This window comes from Pongo pygmaeus, chromosome 15 (assembly GCF_028885625.2).
Source record: "Pongo pygmaeus isolate AG05252 chromosome 15, NHGRI_mPonPyg2-v2.0_pri, whole genome shotgun sequence".
Lineage (NCBI taxonomy): Eukaryota > Metazoa > Chordata > Mammalia > Primates > Hominidae > Pongo > Pongo pygmaeus.
Window position 1 is genome coordinate 21,680,798 of NC_072388.2, and position 18,945 is coordinate 21,699,742.

General features: G+C 52.4%; 1 protein-coding gene across 2 annotated transcripts in view; it reads right to left on the reverse strand.

The window, feature by feature from the left end:
* Positions 1–9,185: 9,185 nt before the first annotated feature.
* Positions 9,186–18,945, reverse strand: part of ZFHX2 (zinc finger homeobox 2) — a 31,828-nt gene continuing 22,068 nt past the window's right edge. The window contains exons 7-10 of one of the 2 annotated variants that reach the window (XM_054448908.2): positions 16,886–17,086; positions 16,132–16,258; positions 12,491–15,964; positions 9,186–12,229 (exon numbers count right to left, since the gene is read on the reverse strand). In XM_054448908.2, the coding sequence (XP_054304883.2) occupies positions 11,250–12,229; positions 12,491–15,964; positions 16,132–16,258; positions 16,886–17,086 (4,782 nt within the window). In that variant the 3' untranslated portion in view covers positions 9,186–11,249. The remainder of the gene's footprint in view (positions 12,230–12,490; positions 15,965–16,131; positions 16,259–16,885; positions 17,087–18,945) is intronic. The other variant, XM_054448909.2, reaches the window with a different exon arrangement.

Below are 18,945 nucleotides of genomic sequence, written 5' to 3' on the forward strand. Positions count from 1 at the left end.
TTGGTACTTTCCTGTATTACTCCTACATTAGAAAGACAGCCTCACTGCTGTCCCTTTGTTCATGGACTGTTAGGATCCTGCTGACCTGGGTGGGGATGGCTTATCCATCTGCTGGCTTCCAGGTCAGAACCAGCCCTAGTTACTTGATAGGGCTTTCCACAAAGCAGAACACTGCTTCTGTGGGAATAAAATTTAAAATTTAAAATTAAAAGTTAGCTGGGCATGGTGGTACATAACTGTAGTCTCAGCTACTTGGAGGGCTGAGGTGGGCAGATTGCTTGAGCCCAAGAGTTGGAGGCTGCAGTGAGCTGTGATCGTGCCACTGCACTCCAGCCTGAGTGACAGAGCAAGAGCCTACCTCAAAATGAATAAATAAATAAATAAAAATAAAACTTAAAAAGTAAGGCCTCTATGGCCAAATAAGTTTGAGAATTAGTGGGTTAAACATGATCAACCATTTGGGTTTTTTAACCAGCTCCTCAGAGCCTTTAACATACCAGCATACATTGTGAATCTCTTAAAAGAGGGAATATGCAGTATTTCTCAAACTAATTTGATTGGGGGTCCTTTTTTTCTTGAGGAGCATTTCATCAGATTAATGTTTCACAGAGCACACCCAGGAAGAAGTTTCACTATACTGGCATCTCTCTCCTTTTTAAAAAATAACAGCTCAAAGTTAGATAGCCCTTACTCACTTATTCCTAAATTCCTGACTTTTGAGGTAGGTAAGAGTACACACTTTTCCTACTCTGGAACTCCAAAGGCAGGCAGTGTTATGTCGTGGTCTTCCTAAGGCAGTCTTACAGGCAGTGCCAGCAATTCTCTGCTATTAATAATTCCCATTGATTTGATACCCTCACATTTCCCTATATTGATCTTCCATGTCTCCCTGCAGCAGATGTTCCTAGAATGCTCCTTCCCCTTGACAGAGAGGTAGACAAGGGTAAATCAACAGGGGCCCCTCTGAGCCCAGAGTGTTCTCTTGGTGACCTGGTCTGAGGGTCAGTGTGGCTGAATTGACAAATAGTAGCTGTTGACTCCCTGGTTTGGGGTTGGTTTTCTATAGGAGAAGCAACTGTTGGAGTCAGCCGCCTGAGGAATATGCTTCTCTAGGCTGGGGTGGGGAAATGAGCTTGAAGACAAGGAACTGGCTGAGTCTTAATTTGGGTAAGAAGGCTCGGTGGTGCTCACTTGGATTGCAGTTTTACACCCCATTTTCCATGCCTATTCTCCTCCTCCCCCTGCCCCAACCTGTCCATCACCACTCAGCTCTCTTCCTCCTTCATCCTTCTTTTGGGTTCTCTTTCCCTCCCCACTGTTCTTCTAAGAAGACTGGCTCTCCTTCCTCCTCCCCTATCGCAATCTCTACTTCTTTTCACATCCCCTCTGCACCCCCAACCTGGCAGCCTGCCCTGTAGGAATGTTAATTAGCATCCACGATTTAATTAATTCAGTAGCTAATTAATGATTGGGGACTGGGGGCTGGGGAGCTGGGGTGCAGGGGGTTGGGGGCTGGAGGTGACAGGGAGAAATAGCAGAGGCTGCAGAAGGCATCGCAGATGGCTGTACGGTGGCTGGCACAGTGCCCACCGCCATGGATGCAAACACACTTGCGCGCACGCACACGTATACACACACACACAAAAAGGAAAGGGTGATCGAGGAATCAAAAGCAGGCAGGGAAGGGCACAGGGCCCCTGGGAACTGGGGCTGTGGGGCTGGGGGTGGGGAAGGCTCTAGATCTATTTGAATCTGCTCCGGAAGTAGAAGAGGAGGAAAAAAAAGAAACAACCACAGGCACAGAGAGAAGCGAGCTCTCCCGATACCCCACCTCACCCCACCCCCACCCCACCCCAGCCACCCCTCCTCCCTGGCATGGGATTCATGGGCACCAGCTGAGGACGGGGTCCCCTCCCTCTGTCTGCCATAAATATTGGTACTGAAGACCCAGACTCAGAAGGATAGGACATTCCCAAAGAAAAGAGTTTTTCTTTTAAGTTGCTTTAAAATATATATATGTGTGTGTGTGTGTGTGTGTATATATATGCATATATATGTATATATGCATATATATATTTTTTTTAAATTGCACCCGTTCTGGTGTGAGGGCGAAGGCGAGTGAAAGAAGGTGACTGAGCCAGGAGGAGAGCACAGATGGCTTGGTGGTGGTATGGTGTGGTGAGTTGTGGGGAGGAAAAGAGGGGGGCCTGGCAGAGGTTGGGGGTGGGCGGAATGAGGACCCTGTTTTCCTCTTTTCGTATTGCTGTGGATGAAGGAGAGAGAGAGAAAAAGAGAGAAAGTGGGTGGGGAGAGAAGCGAGACAGATGGCAGAGTGGAGAGGCGGCAGCCAGTGCCGGCACTGCCCAGCCTGGGCGGACCCAGCTCCCTCCGCCTGCCAGCTCTCCAAATGCCACCCTTCCCCCATCCTCCCCTCTCCCCATCCCCCCAGCTTGGCACTGATCTCGGGGAGAGAGAGGGAGGGAGGCTGGGCAAAGAGCATCTGTTCCCTCCATTCTCCCAGCTCCATCGGCTGCCAACCTAGGGCCATCGTCTGCCTCCATCATCACCCCTCCGCCCGCCCGCCTACCCACCCAATCCCAAACGGGTGCTGGATCAGGTGCTGAATCCGGCTGCCTCCTCGGGTACCAGTCACTGTGCATTGCTGTGTGTCTGCCACCGCTGCCTGGCACTCATGGGGCCGTGTGTGTGTGTGTATGTGTGTGTGCGCGCATGTACATGTACGCATAAGCGTGTGCTGTATGTGAGCCTCCTGGGCATGGGTGGGGGTTGGCATTGCGGTTGCCAATCTAGTGTCCAACCAGAAGGACAGAGGGATGGAGTGGAAGAAGGAGGGGAGAGGCTTGGGGTCTGGGAGGGGAGAAGAAGGTGCATGAGTTGCTTCATGCTGCCTGCTTACAGGCATTGGCATTGCAGCTGCCACCCTTGTGCCCACGGAGATGGGAGGAGGCGAGTGGAGGGCGCAGCGGCAGGAGTCCTGTGCTCTGGGAGGAAGGCTTTGTACATGGGAGCTGTTGGCATCACATCTGCCAGGCTGGCGCCCAGAACTGGGGCAATGGAGACTGGGGGATCCAGGAAGCAGGGAGGAGGGGCAGAATGTGTTTCTAATGTTGCTGTCCCTCTAGAAGCTCAGCTCTGGAAAATGGTTGGAGTATGAGGTGATTAGTGCTCTTCCAGCTTGAGGAAGTAAAGTGGTGGAGAGAGTAGCCAGGGAAGTGCCAAGAAACAGTCTACGAGCGAGGGAGGAGGGAGTGTGCCACCGTACCCGGGGAGAACTTGTTGGGGCTGGCAATCTGGCCCTTTGTCAGAGTATTGAAGGAGACAGCAAGAGGACCAGATGTGGGGTGGGTGGGTGCTGGCACTGCCCATGGCACCTGGCACAGGCTCTGGCATTGTGTGGAACAGGGGAGGGTGACAGTGCCTCTTGCCAATCTGGTTGAGAGGGCTATTGTGCCAGGAGTGAGAAGGAAGGAGGTGAAACATTTTGGGAGGTGGGGTGTTTGGGAGACCAGATTTTTTTCTGCCAGGTCCTCCTTCCCCTTCCCTCTTAGGCATGGGGAGTGGAGCGACAGACGGAGAGTGGCATGAAGACACAAAGGAGGAAGCACACCATTGCCAAGACCCCAAGGAAGAAGGATGGAAAGCGCTGGCAGTCCTGCCTGGCCCCCAGCCAGTTCCCTGCTGAAGATGGCCAGATCCCCTTGTCTGGTCTGTATATGCCACTTTTGCTGGGGTGGAAGGAGGGAAGGGCTGGCTTGCTGAGCTGGGCTCTAGAATGGGAAGGGTACCTTTCTGCAGATCCCATTTGGACTCTCCACTTGAACAAGTGAGGTGTCTGATTTTCTTCTTCGGTACCTTCCTCTCCTCCCCCTCCCTTCGCCTCACCCCGCTTTCATCTCTCATCACCACCTGGGTCCTACTGCTTGGCACCCAACCAACTGGATGCCACCACGTTTGGCAATGCTGCACTGGCACGTGAACAGTGTCTTAGATCCTGGCACTGCGGCAAACCCAAAGCCACCAAACATGCTCATGATGCCACTTGGCAGCAGTCAGAGATGGGGGGCTGTGCACATAGTGGTGCCAGGCATTGGGTGGAGCTCTGTGCAGGGAACTGGCATGAGAGGATGCCCTTAACAACTGCGCTGAGTCAGCCCTCCCTGGTCAATCCCAGCTCTGCCTTCCTCCCAACTAGATATCCACCTTCTTCCTACCCTTATTGCCCCCATGAAAGGGATTTAGATGGTACCATACTGAGTGTTTGAGCACCATGCGAAAGGAAACAAGCACAGAGGGACAGGCTATAAGCACAGGCTGTAGACACATCCAAGGCTCCAGGCTAGTGGACCATACATATCCTTGGACAACAAGAACAACAACAACAAAAAACCCTAGGAGGGCAAAAGGAGGTGGAGAGAGGGACACCAGCTATGTTGTTACCAGGATGGCACAAGAAGAGATTGGAAGGGAAGTAGGAAGGAGTGACCCTCAGACCTTGCTCTTGGGTGATGGGGTGGTTTGTACCTATGCATATTTCATTCTGCCTTGTGCCTTGTGATTTGCTGAGCTGTGGTTGAGATGAACTGGTTCTTTCTCCCTTGTTAAAAGGTCAATATTCAACAATAGTCCTAGAAAGATGGAAAGGTGCTCTAGGCCTAGAGAGGTAGACAGGTGTTAGGAAGACAAAGGGACTTGTCCTTCCAGAAAGACTATGCAAGGCACCCAGTTAGAGTTGGATAGATTTCCATATCTTTGAAATCTACCCCAAGAAGGGAGATTGAGGATAAGCAATGATCCCTGGTAGAGGGGAAGGCCCCTAGGAGGAGAATCCCCATCATCTGTGGTGATACAGACTAGCCCTCACAAAACTAGACCTTGGGCCGCCATCTGAAAGAATTTCTAGTAGGTTTGGCTTTCCCAGTGACTGGGCAGATCTTTAGAAGATCTGAAAGATTTGGCTGTGGGTGATGTGGAGGGGAGGCTGGGTGGCTCTGGGAGATAGGACCTGCCCAGAGGTAGGAGTAAAGTCCATGCTGGGCTGAGCTGCTCAGGGCTGGGGAAGTTCTGATTTCAGCATCTCTGGAAGTGTATGGCCATTTCAGAAGAAGCAAGGTGCTTTCCACAGCAGAGGAGAAAGCAGGGAGGCACTCAGCCAAAGTGGTGAGTGGACAATGTTTATATCTTTTCTCCTGTTCAAGAACAGCCAACGTAAGCAGAAGACCATAGTCAATTTCCAGTACGTTGTGGGTGGGGGTCGGGGTGATGTCAGAGTAATGAAGTCGACAAATCTGAGGTTATGATAAGCCCTGGTGTGGTAGCCCCTGGGGTAGCAGGGTTGGTCCCAGGGTGCTGAAGAGATGGGGGCAGGTCACAGATATGGTGCTAAGCTCTCTAGGTCAGTGGTTCTCAAACTTCAGAGGGCATAGAATCATTTCAGGAGTTTCTGATTCAGTTGGTCTTAGGTGTGGTCCAGGAATATGCATTTTACATAAGCACTCATGTTGCAAGTGGACACTTGAAACGTTGAAAAACACTGTTCTGAGAGATGGCAGTCACCTTTAGGATGGTCGATCCAATCAGGGTTTCCCTTGCCTTTTGCATCTGTCTTCCCCAGACTTACTCATGTCTTTATGCTGACATGTTTGGGATATGTTTGTTGTGGGGTGTGTGTATGCGTTTTGGGTGGGAGCAGTAGGAGGAAAAGGAGAGATTGTGAGGTTGAATCCAGCGAATGTAACTTGTTAGAGCGATGATCCTCATTGGCAGTAGTTACCACAGAAGAATCCTTTAGGGAACACTTTGAAAATTCACTCTTCCTTCACCCCCAGATTCTGATGGCTGGCTGCTCGTGGGTTTCTGAAACCTCATCATTGAGAATCACTAGGTTAGGAACATTGTCAAGAGATTATTCTCTGTGATCAAGTCAAAATTGTGTAGATTTTGTGGCTAGGTACAAGATGGGTCCTGGAGGCAGGCCTGGGTCCCGGGTAATGGAAGTAGGGGTCCGCAGAGTACAACTCAGCCTACTGCTGATACTCAGCAAATGGCAGAGGATGCTGTTGTTTGAGCACTTGGTGGGGACATCTAGAAATGAGCACAGCATGGGTCATTCTTCACATCCAATTGAGAAGACTTAGTGCAGGGTTTGGTATCAGGGAGGACTTGTAGATATGGGGCAGTGCTGAGCCCCTGCTGATTGCTGGTTGTGGTGTCTTAGCCATTGTTTGTGTAAGAATATGTGTGCAGTTGGGTGAGATTATGAGTCAACCCTGGGTGCTGCATCACCTTTCCCCCTCTTCTTGGACAGGTTCAGCTTGTTCTGGTCTACCTATACTCAACCTGCTTCCCCATTAGCTTCTGGCCAGACTTCTTTCCATGGCTGTGGAATTGCAAGAAATACCATACTCAGACTACTGACAGAGAATAATGACATTTACCCCTTGTCTGTGCTTTGTGTGAGGGCTGTCTGGGTCCTGTATATCAAGGAGCATCACTGGGTGGTCACGCAATTGAATCATGCAATTTTATGTTGTTCCCATAACATAGTTTCTCTCAAGAGGAATTACCTTCATGATTACTTCCCATCTTTCCCCAAACTTGATGGGCCATGGTCTAGATCTTCTGCAAATGTCCTCTCTCAAATTTGCCTTCATCTGATCTTTTTATAATGTATCTGAGCTATAATCCTGTAGACCCTGAGGCTGGGTCTACAGACTTGTTGTAGCAAGAGCTTTCTCAGTATAAAGGCATTTCTTCCCAACTCAGTCTTCTAGAAATGACGCTTTCATGGCTTATAAGTTTCTGATTGGTTGTTTCTGAGAGAAATGGTCCCCCAATACCTGGCCATTCACAGAAGTTTACCCTGTGTTTCATGGTGATATGAGTTTTCCCAAAAGTTTCCTCCTAATTTGCTTCCTACATATCTCTTCCCTGATGTCCAGAATAATTTACGGTCCTCTCCCCATTGGGGGTGTGTGTGTGTGTTTGTTTGTTTTTTGTGACTGCGAGGAGGGGAGTGGACCCCTCAACCATGTGCGTGCCCCCGCTGCTGCCATCCCCCTGTCCCCTCTTGACTGCCAGCAACAGCTTGGTATGGGCCCAATGCCCATCCATTTTCAGGGCTAGTTGATTTGGCAGGTGAGTTGTTACACACTCCTTAGCAGATCCTCTCCCCATATGTTAATATTCAACATTTGGTCACTCTTCCTCTTATTGCTTACTTTTTCCTCTCACTTTCTCTGTTTATAAGCTTTTTCTACCTACTTTTGTGTGAGAAAAATTAGCGTGTGTTGGAGGGTGTTTCTGCTTATGGGAGTATAGGTCATGGGTCTTGGGGTATGTCCCTTGTACTTATACATATGCCCATGGGGCCCCATCCTTGCCGGCACTGGTGTGTTTCCCTGCAGCCCCCTCTGCTGGGGTCTGCTGCTGTTTCTGAGGGTGTGTTTGTTTGTTTCACTGGTATAGTTATATACATGGAGCTCTGTATTTCAGATTGACGTATCTTTCCAGGGATGAATGACTGTCTTAAAACAGATCACGGTGGTGGAGATTTGGAGAATCAGTGATCTGGTCTATAAGCCCTGAAAGTGGTTAAGAAACAAATACAAAGAATTAAGCAGATGGGTGCTATTATGCCTGGAATAAAAGGCTTGCTTGGTTCTTAAGCATACTTCTGTAAGTATACTCCAGGGCTAGAAGGGTGGGCTAGAAACAGATTTCTTTGTGTGGTTCCTATTGCAAACTCTGTCCTGTTTGGCCATTAAGGCTTCAGATTTTCTCATATTCTTCTAGCAATCTTTTTGTTCCTGGTTGAGGATTGGACACCTTACACCATCCTCCTCACACAGACTCTGGTTTAGAGCAAAAATAGCCAAGATCACTTTCACCCCCGCCTCTCGGTCTGACCCTGGTCATTAAGTAGGGCAGAGCTCAATTTGGGTGCCTCTTTAAGGACGAGTGTATGTCAGAAGCCCTAGGGTTAGGGGTGGGGGAGGTACTGTAAAACAGGTGTTATTGTGCCAAATGCTTGAGTTACGGCTGTGACTCCACAGGAGAAGTACCATGATTTAATTCTGGTGACTTGGCATTAGCCTCTAGGATTCTGCAAAGGATTGTGCTGACTCAGCCTTCTGTCCACCAGAATGCCCACTGTGCATTGCTCTCTGGAGCAGGACTGCTGCTGCTAAGGACTTCTGGTCTGAGAAAGGGACTGGGGAGGAATGCTTCTAGCCACTGGGAATATGGAATGGTGCCCCCTCAGGAAGCATGTTAATTGACCTAAGTCAGCAGAGTCAGCCAGGCTCTTTTGCCCCCCAAATTCCAGGGTTCCAGGTAAGTACAGTTGCTTAGAGTCAGCTCATATCTACTGTTGGGACCGCACATGGTATTGCCAGGCCAGGGTGTTGGGTGTAAAAGAATATGTTGCATGACAAGAGGAGGGGGGATTTCTGGTTACATCAACTCTTGGTGAAAACACTCATAGTTCAAACTGAAGTTGGCTGAAATCCTTAAGATACAGCACACAACACTTCTAACCATTCCATGCCAGGTGTTTGTCGATGCTTTCTTTAAAACGTTTCCTTTTTCTTGTTTTTGTTCTAAATTGTTTTTGGTTTCCAACTTTTATACACAAGTCACATTCCCAGAAAGCACAAGTGAAGAATCTTCTTTCCTCAGATACATGCTGCTAAGAAAATAGTTTTATACACAGAATTTCAACAGGAGAGAGAAAAGGACAGGGAAGGAGGGGTACAAGAGAGGCGGGGAAAGAAAGGTGGCAGTGAGCACAAGACCCCGGTGGCCAGTTTCTCTCTTGTTGCCTAGATTTGTGACTGGCATTTTTGGTATCAGAAATTGGGGTGGAATTACAAAACTAACTCCACCTAATTTGCTGTTAGTTAGAAAACTAACTCTACCCCACCCCTAATTTGTTAGAGTTGGAGTATTTTAGAAGTGAATGGGACAGGAAGTGAGACTCACGGAATATATGGGGGCTACTGACTGAGCCCTCCCATCCTGTCTGCATGTAAGACACTGCTTCAGTATTAACGTGTTCACAGAGTGATGTGACTGATAGAGCAGAAAACCTAAATCCCAGGGCTGGGTGAATTTGTATGAGAATATGAAATGGATAATGATAGAGCAACAGCCTGAAGGGGAGAGAGGATGGAAGGAGAACACCTTGAAAGAGAAGTGGTCTTAGGGACAAGAGTAGTAGGAAAAACTATCTGGAGGACAAGGAATTTTGCACACTTTTCTTTGCTAAAAGAAAACATGGACTTCTCTACCCCACACTACTTTAGCTGGGCTTTAGGGTTGCCAAAATTATCACCTGATGGCTACAGAAACCATTTGCCTAGGCGTAGGGAACATTCTTCTAGGTTCTATTGGTTCCCTTGGTGATAATACCCTATCAAAGATTGACCTGTGCTTCAGTCATCTCCTTGCCCACCCCATCCCCTCAATTCGTATCAGCTCTGGACCCCCATGAGTCTCATGGACGGATCCCGACTCCCTTGGGAATGCCTCCAGCAGCTGCTGCTTAATGGAGGAGCTGGGCTGGGCTGGACTGGAGGGAGCAGGAGCAAGGGCAGAAGACAAGGGGGAAGAAAAGGAGACTGGGGGAAGGGAACAAGGGACCCAGCAAAGGTGGGCCTCTAGGGAGGGCAACAGGATTAGGAGTTTGTGAAAAAAGTAAATGCAAGGAAAAGGTAGGAGATGAAAGAGAAGCAGATCTCAGATTCAGAAATTAAATACCCCACTCACCCCTTTCTTCCTGGGACTGCCAAGATACTTTTGGTGACACTGACTTTTGTAACTCATAGCTGGAAATGACGGGCTATTACCTGTCCTAATAAATACCCAATTCAGGGAACTGGGACATGTCTCTCCCCAGAGTTCAGGCTCTTCTCCCTATATTGCCAGCTCCCACCTCTGAGACTGGGCATAGCCTGGGGAAGGTTGCACTGACTTCAGTCCTTCGAGGACCACCAGACCCATAGCAAGGAGCTTAAGCTGTTTGGTCTTCCGAAGATGAGGTGGTTTAAAGAAACCCTTAAACCGGAGGTGTGGGGGTGGGACAGGGAGCAGGGAGTGACACAAATAGGAAAAAACCACTTGTTTGATGGGAGAGTTTTCTCTCTTTTTTTTTTTTTCTGTATTTTCCAAGTTTATGTTTTTCTTTAGTTCATTCCTCTGGTGTCCATTTCTCTCTTTTGTGCGCGTGTGCACGCACTCTCTCTCGCTCTCGTTTTTTTGGTTGTGTTTCAGTTTTTTTTTTTAAAAGAACTTTGGATTTGCCGTTGGTGGGCAGTGCCTGTCCCTGGAGGCTGGACCCTCATGTGGCAGGGCTAGGACAAGGGGCAGGCCCACGGCCGCTGAGAGGATCTCTGTGTTTAAAGCCTTTGAGAATAAGTTACTGCAGTTCCCAGGGTGCAAGGTAGGGATTGGCACAGGGGTTTCTGGTGGCGGCATCCCCTAGAGTCCAGGCCACAGGGGCTCCCCTGTCAGGCAAGGAGAGGGTTAGGAGGGAGAGGGTAGGGAGAGTGAACCAGAAGCACTTCTCCCATGCCAGCCTCCAGTTTGGTTAGAGTTTTGTGGGCTCCCTGCCCATGCCAGGCTCCAACTTTGGGAGCCAACTGAGCATTTGGAAAGAGTTTGTGAGCAGTGTGGTGCTCTAGACAAAGGGTTAGGAAGGAGAAGAGGGAGTGGCAAAGTTTGTTTTCCTTCCCCCTTCTTTGCCTTGGGCTTTCTTTTTTGTTTCTTCTTTTTATCTTCTTTTTCAAAATTTTTTGGTGTTTTCTCAGTGGAACATCATGGGATAACGTGTGTGTGTGCATGTATGTGTATGCATTTATGGGGATGGGGAGCTGGGAATTCAGTGAGGAAAAGGAAGATAGAACCAAGGATATCTTTTGTGTGTGGTAGGCAGACATGTATGAATAATCAGGGTGCCAAGATGGGTGTATGTGTCTGTGAAGATGGGCAAGGGCTACATCTGCAAGGAGCTGAGGATGAGGATCAATGTGTGTGTCTGTGGGGATTGGGAGGAGGCAGGACTCTGCTGGAAGTGGGGTGTGTGGTGCCCACTGAGGGTGGGAACTGAACAGTTCCTCTGAGGTGGGCGGGGCCAGGGGGTGGGGTGAGGGATTTGAGCTCCCACCAAACACCCCTTGGGGTAAAAGAGGGAGCCCTGAGGCCCTCCCCTCTCCCCATCTTGGTTTATCTGTTTATAAAGCTAGAAGTGTAGAGGTAGTAGTAGTTTTTGGGTTGGAGTCCGTGTGAGGTAATCTTGCTTCCTCTTTGGCAAAAGCCACAGCAGCCGAGGCAGCAGTGGCGGCGTTGGTGATGGAAATGGGTGGGCCCCCTTGAGGTGGGGCTGCCTTGCGCCTGTGGGCCGAGGAGCGCAGGTGGGAGGCCAGGGCTTCACGCCCACTCAGCAGCACCTCACATGCCAGGCAGTGATAGGTGCAGATGGGCACCCGCAATGGGGGTGGCATGGAGCCCCCAGAACCCCGCCCAAAGAAGCAGAAGGATCTCTGGTGGGCAGTAGCTGGGGCCTCCCCGTCAAATGCCATCTTGCACTGGCGGCACAGGTAGCGATGGGTTACATCCACGGTGGAGATGCCAGTGCTGCCTGTCAGCAGCTCATCAACCTCACCAGCTTCCCCCTCCCCTGGAGCAGGCAGTTCAGGAGGCTTTGGAGGTGCTGTGGCTGTGGGCTCAGGGGGCTGGGGTGGCAGCTGGAGGAGGGCATTGGGGAGCAGCCCAATGAGGGTCTGAGGTATCATGGGGTTCATGGGAAATAGCCCCTTCTTCATGCCATAGAGCTGTTGGAAGTAGGCCCCCTGTAGCTGGGGGCCAAAGACAGCTGGCGGTGCTGTTACCCCGGCAGGGGGCAATGGAAAGGGCAGGAACTGGCCCCCCAACAGGGCTGGGACAGTGGTCTTCAATGCTTTGAGGTTCTTGAGGGCATCATTGGAGGAGCTGGTGGGGGCTGCAACTGGCTTTCGCTCACCGGAGACCTTGTCCCCCAAGGACTCAGTAGGAGGGCCTGGGACAGGGTCAGTGGTGCCTGCTGTGGAGGTGTTGGTTTGGTCGGGCGCGGGTCTCTGAGGTAAGGGGCGGCCTGGGCCAGCAGTCTGGACCACTGTGGTGGTAGGCAGGACCGAAGTGGCGAGGCCGAGGAGGCCTGAGGAGGCTGCTGGGCCTAGGAAGATGAAAGGAAGGATGAAGGATTAGCCATCTCCTGTCCTGTCATTCTTCCTGCCATAGGCCACCTCCAGCCACACACACCCGTTCCCAGCACTGGATTTCCATGCCCCTTCCCTCCCTTCTTTCCCCCAAGAGTCTGACGCAAAGGAAGGCCACAGGAGATCGGACATGGGAAGAATCAGGAAGGAAAAGGAAGGGCATGTCATTAGAGGGGGATGTTCTCTGAAGTCCAGCTCCTCCCAGCCTCCCTACTCACCTGAATTGAAAGGAGCTAAGTTGCCCAGCGGGGGCTGAGCCAGAGCTGGGCCAGACAAGAGGACTGGCGCCAGGCGAGGCAAGGTCGGGGCAGCCCCGAGGGGCATGGAGGCAGGTGTGGTGGCAGGTGGGGCCTTGAGAGCTGGGGGAGCCTCAGGTGCCGGGGCCAAGTCGTAGCACTTGCTTTCACTCTTCAGCTGGGCTCGGACCGCCTCCTTGAGCTTGGCCAGGTGCTGACGGGAAAAGAGATGGCCTCGGCAGGAGACATAGAAATCATACTTGACATCACAATAGGGGCAGTCAGTACGCGGGGCTGCTAAGGGGCCCTCACTGCTGCCCCCAGTGCTCCCAGTGGCTGTCCCCTGTAGTTTGGCCTTCTTTTCCTTGGCACGAGCATTCTGGAACCAGACCTGGATGACTCTCTTGGGCAGCCCAATCTCCTCTCCCAGCACCTCACACTCCTGCATGGTGGGGGTGCGGTAAGCTTCATAGCAGGCTTTCATGATCTTCAGCTGCAGGCTGCTCATCTGGGTTCTGTAGCGCCGCTGCCCCATTCCATCTGGAACCCCAGTCCCACCTCCAGGTCCCCCACTGGTCCCTCCAGCCCCAGGAGATTCTGGTTCAGCTAGGCTGGAAGCAGATGAATCACTCAGATCTCCTGCAGACAGACTGCAAGCCTCACTCTCTGGAGAAGCTTTAGGTGGTTCCTCTGGGCCCTCTTCCTCACTGTGTGGAGGGGGAGGTAGGAGAGGTAGAGGTGGCTCTGGTGTTGGGGTGGTGGCCTCTTTCCCAGGTGGTAGGAAAGGCTGGGGCCCAGAAGCAAGGGTGGCAGTGGGGTAGGGAAAAGCAGGTGCTTCCCTCTTTGGGGCTTCCCTCCCAGTGCCATCATCTACCTTGCCTAATAAGAGGTTGAACTTGGGCAACGATGCAGGGGTGGCTGTGGCAGGCGGTTTCACTGCTGGACTAGGCACCCCCCCAGGGGTGCTTCGAAACTGGCCTTTCCTCTCCCGGGCCCTGGTATTCTGGAACCAGACCTGTACCACTCGCTTTTTAAGCCCCACCTCCTCGGAGATGCAGTCGAGCATCTTGCGTGTTGGGTTGGAATCCTGCATGTACCAACGGTACAGGATCTCTAGCTGCTCAGGCAAGATGGTGGTGCGCAGGCGCTTGTCCCTGGGGGGCTCGCCCTCCCCTCCTCCCCCTGCTTCACTGCCTGTGGGAGACAAGCTGCCGTCCTCATGCTTCCGTTTGAGAGGTGGACCTGGCATTGGCGAGGTGGCTGCCACCAGGGGGTTTCTCTCCCCAAACACCAGCAAGGGCAGATCTAGGAGTTGGGGGGGAGCACTGGGCTGCAGAGATGGCAGGAAATGTAGTCGGCGGTGACTGGTCAGGAGGTCCTGGCTGGAGAAAGAAATGACACACTGGTCACAGGTATGGGCTGGGGAAGGTGATGGAGTAGGCTTCTCTTCAGGCTCTTTGCCTCCTGCCTTTGTTGCCTCTGCTTGGCTCAGCTCCTCCCCATCTAGAGGCTCTGGTAATGGGCCCTCAGGCCCTGCCGGAGGTTCAAGGCCCTGTTCCTCCTCTACTTCTTCTTCCACCTCTTCCTCCTCTTCCTCTCTCTCTGCCTCTTCCTCCTCCTCTTCAGGGGTCTGGTCATCATAGCACTTCTTGAGGTGGCGCACCAACTCAAAAACACAGGAGAAAGTGGCGTGGCAATGCCTGCAGCCAGAGGCTCCCCCAGTGCCTCCTCCAGTTGGTATGGACCCACCCTCACAGGCATTTTTGCGTGCTTTCTGGCGGGCATTCTGGAACCACACCACCACCACACGGCTAGCCAGACCCAACAGACTTGCGAGTCGCTCCACCTCTCCGTCTTTGGGGTAGGCACTAGTCTCAAAGAAAGACTGCAGGGCTTGGGTCTGGAACTCTGTGAACTTGGTTCTGGAGAACCGGCGGCCGGCAGGCACCAGGGGAGGAAGATTCCCTCTGGAGCTTTCTTCCTCCTCTATGGGCCAGTGTCCCCCTGCTCGACTTCGCTCTTCAGGGGCACGGGTCCCCCCTGCCTCAGGCTCTGGGACCAGGAAGGGTGGGCCCAGATGGGGAGCAGGTGAATCCAGAGACCCATCAGGAGGTTTGGGGGGCTCTGCAAGGGGCGGGTATAGGCTGTCATAGCTCTTTCGAAACTGAGCAGCATAACGGCTCAGGGCTTCAAAGGGCAGAAAGCGGCGGTGGACATGTTCCTCGTGTGTCTTGAGGATAAGCATATTGGAGAAGAGTTTCCCACAGGCCCCACAGGCCAGCTTGTCCCCACCCCCAAGGGCCTCAGGTGGGGGTGGGGTAGGGGGAGGGGGCACAGCTTGCTTCCCTTCATTGTACTGGATCACCAGCTCAAAGCCAAAGTTTTCTAGAAGGGCTTTGGCTGCAGTGCGGGCAGCCTCGTTGGGCAATGGGTCGGGGGGTGAGGAAGGCCCTGCCTCATTACCCTCTTTGGCCATTGGGGGCCGCTCCCACTCCCGCTCAGCCAGCTCAGCCTTGGGAGGTTGGGGTGGAGGAGGAGGGGTGGCAGCTGGCAGGGACAGCACAGGTGCAGGCCCAGCTAGCGTCAGCTTGGGCCCCACCTTGAGATCGTGGAGGTAGAAGGGCAGGAGCAGCTGCTGCTGCTGGAGCTTAAGCAGTGATTCGGGCACCAGAGGGAAGGGGGGCAGGACTGGTGGGGTGAAGAGAGGGGCTGGGAATCGGTGCAGGTCCAAGGGAGGTGGGGGAGGGGACAGGAAAGGCAATCCAGATATGAAGCCACTGGTGTCAGGGCCCTTCTTCTCAGTGCCCACCTCCCCCTCTGTATCGCCTTCCTTAGGCTCTTCTTGGCTGCGTTCTGGCCCTTCAATCTTGGAATCAGTCTTGGTTCCCCGAGAGCGAGTCTGATGCAGAACTGACCGCATGTGGATCTCCAGGGTGGAGCTCTGGTTGTAGGAGACTCTGCAGACTGTGCACTTAAAGGGCTTGTCTGTGGCAGCAGTGGTGTTGGGTGGGGCACCGGCCTCTCCCCGTGCAGGGGCAGAGGGGTCAATGGCAGCCTTCTTCATCTTATGAAGGTGGGAGACAGAATTATAATGAACCAACAGAATATTCTTCTGGGTGAAGGACTCCTTACACACAGTGCACTTAAAGGGCCGGGCAGGGTCGAGAAACTTGTCCAGGGCAAAGTTGGTGGTTTTCCGATAGGTCAGAGGGTGGCGAGAGTCAGCTGGAGCTGGCTCTGCAGAGCGGAGCTCCCCAGTGGTCCCCTCTTCCTCCTCTGCCATGGTGGGTGGAGGAGCTCCGTCTTCAGCTTGGGCATCAGGTTCAGGGACTGGAGATGGGGCTGGAGAAGGGGGTTGGCCAGGGCTTCCCGAGGGTTTGTCTGGGGCCTCAACTGAGGCCAGGGGAGGCCCAGGAAGAGGATCTGGACTGGCTTCTGGGGTCAGGTTAGGGCCTTCTAGGAGAGAGAGAAGAAGGTACAATGAGGAGGGTACTTCGTTTAAGCCAGACCCCACCCACTCAATACCAGGGCAGTTGACCTTGGCCTCAGTCATCTTCAGACCTTGTTGGCCCATGGAGTCCCCTTTCCTGGTACTTTGGGAGGTTTGCTGTTCCATTCCTTACCTGCTGCCTGGTCTCTGCTCGGTGTAGGCTCTGGACCATGAGTGGGGGGTTCTTGGCCATTGTCCAGAGGGCTTAATGTGGGTCCAGACAGCACTTTGGTTGTAAATGTCATTTCTACAGTTGTAGCCTGCAATGGGAAAAAGCCTAGTGGCTTCACCACCACCCCTCACTGCCTCTACACCACTCCTGACTCATCTGCCCTACACCTGTACTCGCCGAGATCCCTTTCCACAGATCCAGCCTCCTGTCTGAACAAACCTCCCACCTAATTGCTGCTTTTGCTACAAATGAGAGAGCCTGGGCTGCTGCCTCTCCTATCTGGCTTCCTCTTTCCCCAAGCCAGAAGTCATCGTTCTTTGAGGCTACCTGGTCTGGCAGGCTGGTACCTGCCGTTCAACAACTCTTCCCAGGACTTAGTGGAGGTGAAACAGAAGCCTCTGCCTCATCTCTAAGTAGCGGCAGCTAGACAAGCTCGGTTCTGAGTCTCCCTCTCTAGAATCCAACTTCAAATCCATGAAATGCTGCTTTTGTCGCCAACACATGCACGTGCCTGAATACTCCTGCCTCTTCCTCCCCTCCTGGATGGCCCTAACAAGGCCTTGTCGGACCGTCCTCACCCAGCCAACACACGCACTTGCCTGAATGCCCCCTGCCCCCAACACATGCACCTGCCTGAATACCCCTGCTTCTTCCTCCCCTCCTGCACAGCCCTAATAAGGTCTCGTTGTACCATCCTCACCCAGCCTGTACTCACTACAAGCAGCAGCTTCTCAACGCACTCGGGCACCACGTTGTGAAGGTGGCTAAGGTGGAAGTGCAGGGCAGGCCGGCCCACCAGCTGTTCCTGGCACAGTGGGCATCTGTACTTGGGCTGCACTGCATGCTGGGAGAGTGTATGAGCCCTCACCTGGCTGGACTCTGGGCTCAGGAAGCTGCAGTATGGACAGCAGTATACCTGGAGGGTACGTATGGGTAGTGGAGGAAGTGTCAGGGAAGGATGGGACCCACCATCACATAGTCCTTTGGCTGCAGCACTGGCCCCCACTCTTTTTTTTTTTTTTTTTTTTTAGATGGAGTCTGGCTCTGTCACCCAGGCTGGAGTGCAGTGGCTGGCATGATCTCGGCTCACTGCAACCTCCGCCTTCCAGGTTCAAGCGATTCTCCTGCCCTCAGCCTCCCAAGCAGCTGGGATTACAGGCGTGTGCAACCACACCCAGCTAATTTTTGTATTTTTTAGTAGAGACAGGGTTTTGCCACATTGGCCAGGCTGGTCTTGAACTCCTGACCCCAGGTGATCTACTCGTCTTGGCTTCCCAAAGTGCTGGGATTACAGGCGTGAGCCACCACGCTTGGCCTCTCACTCCTAATTTAAGAGGAACTAGCCAGATAGGAAGGCATTACAGCAGACCCAGCCTTCAGCCACAGTCCTGAGAGCTGGCTCCTCCCCACTTTCCCTTGGATTGGGACAAAGGCCTAGCTTAGGCCGCTAGCTTGCACTCCTTCTTTGTCTGGCCCTCTTCCACCATCCTGGCCTCTCTGCCTTTTCTTGGTGTGTCTTTCCCAGTCTTTGCTGCCTGCCTCAACTCTCCAGCTAACAGATGGCTCTGTACCTACTACCCCCACCTTGGATTTAGTTTTCTTCTCTTACCTATCCTATCCTGCCTGTGTCTTCTCTGTGAAATGGTTCCATTTCCTCTGGGCATTTTCTGGACCCAGAGGCTCCCTTGTCCCTGCCCACTCTGCCTCTGTGAACCGTCACCTGAAGAGGGGCCCTACCTGTCTGCTCAGAAGCCAGCTCATCCTCCCTCAGGCTCAGCAGCTCCCACCTTATTTTCCATCTTTCTTTTTCCTAATGTGAATAAACACCACAGCTCCCCCAGTGGCCCAGGAAAATTCTGGCCCAGCCCTCTCAGCACATTCTCAGCCACACTTCCAGAGGGGTGAGGCTGCCAGAGGTCCCACCATCACCTGACTGCCAGACCTGCCCAGCCTGCATCCAGGCTGGCACCAGTGGCACAGGCCTGTGTGTCAGGGAGGGGATGACCATAAAGGAAGGGGATCCAGATGCTCATCTTAATGCACCTAGCCCCTGGAGCAGACATCTGGAAGAGGTCTGTTGGTGGGAGCAGGAGTTAGGAAGAAAAGACACTGAGGACATAAGGCATTATTTCAGCTTGCAGTAATGCAGTAACACTGTGTATTGCAATAACAGTAAATGTTACATATTGTAGTCCAGTTTGAAGAGCTGTGAGGCACAGGATGGCATCTCAAACCAGAGGCTGGGAATCCCCTCAGAACACAGAGCTGCCATTCCTGGGTGCTGCCTAGGTCTGAGTCCTGGGGATTTAGAGATTTGTGGCACATGCTGTCAGTGTGAATCATTTGGTTGGTGCCTCTACCCTTAGTAAGGGGATGCCAGGACAGTTCCATCCAGGCTTAGGGTGTTTTGTAGGGTAGGAACACCAGTGTCTTGTCTTTCTGCTCTTAACTGAGGGATAAAGAGCTGGGCAATAGCTGGTTGTTTGCTTTTGCCTTTCTTCTCCCCTCCTTCCAGCATGTACCCCCACTCTTTCCTGCTCTCAGCACAATTCCTTTATTCATCTTTCCCTCAAGTTCCTGCTGTCTCCCTCCTATCATCTCCCTCTGTGCTTGACCCTGCAGGGCCAGCTGTGCCCCTCAAAGTGCTTAACATGTGGAACTGGATCTGGGTGGAATTTCTTAACTGTGCTATTCTGAGTGAAATAAGTCAAAGCATGACAAAATTACGTCTGCCTTTAGAATATGAGCAGATCTCAGTAAAGCCAGGCCCCCACT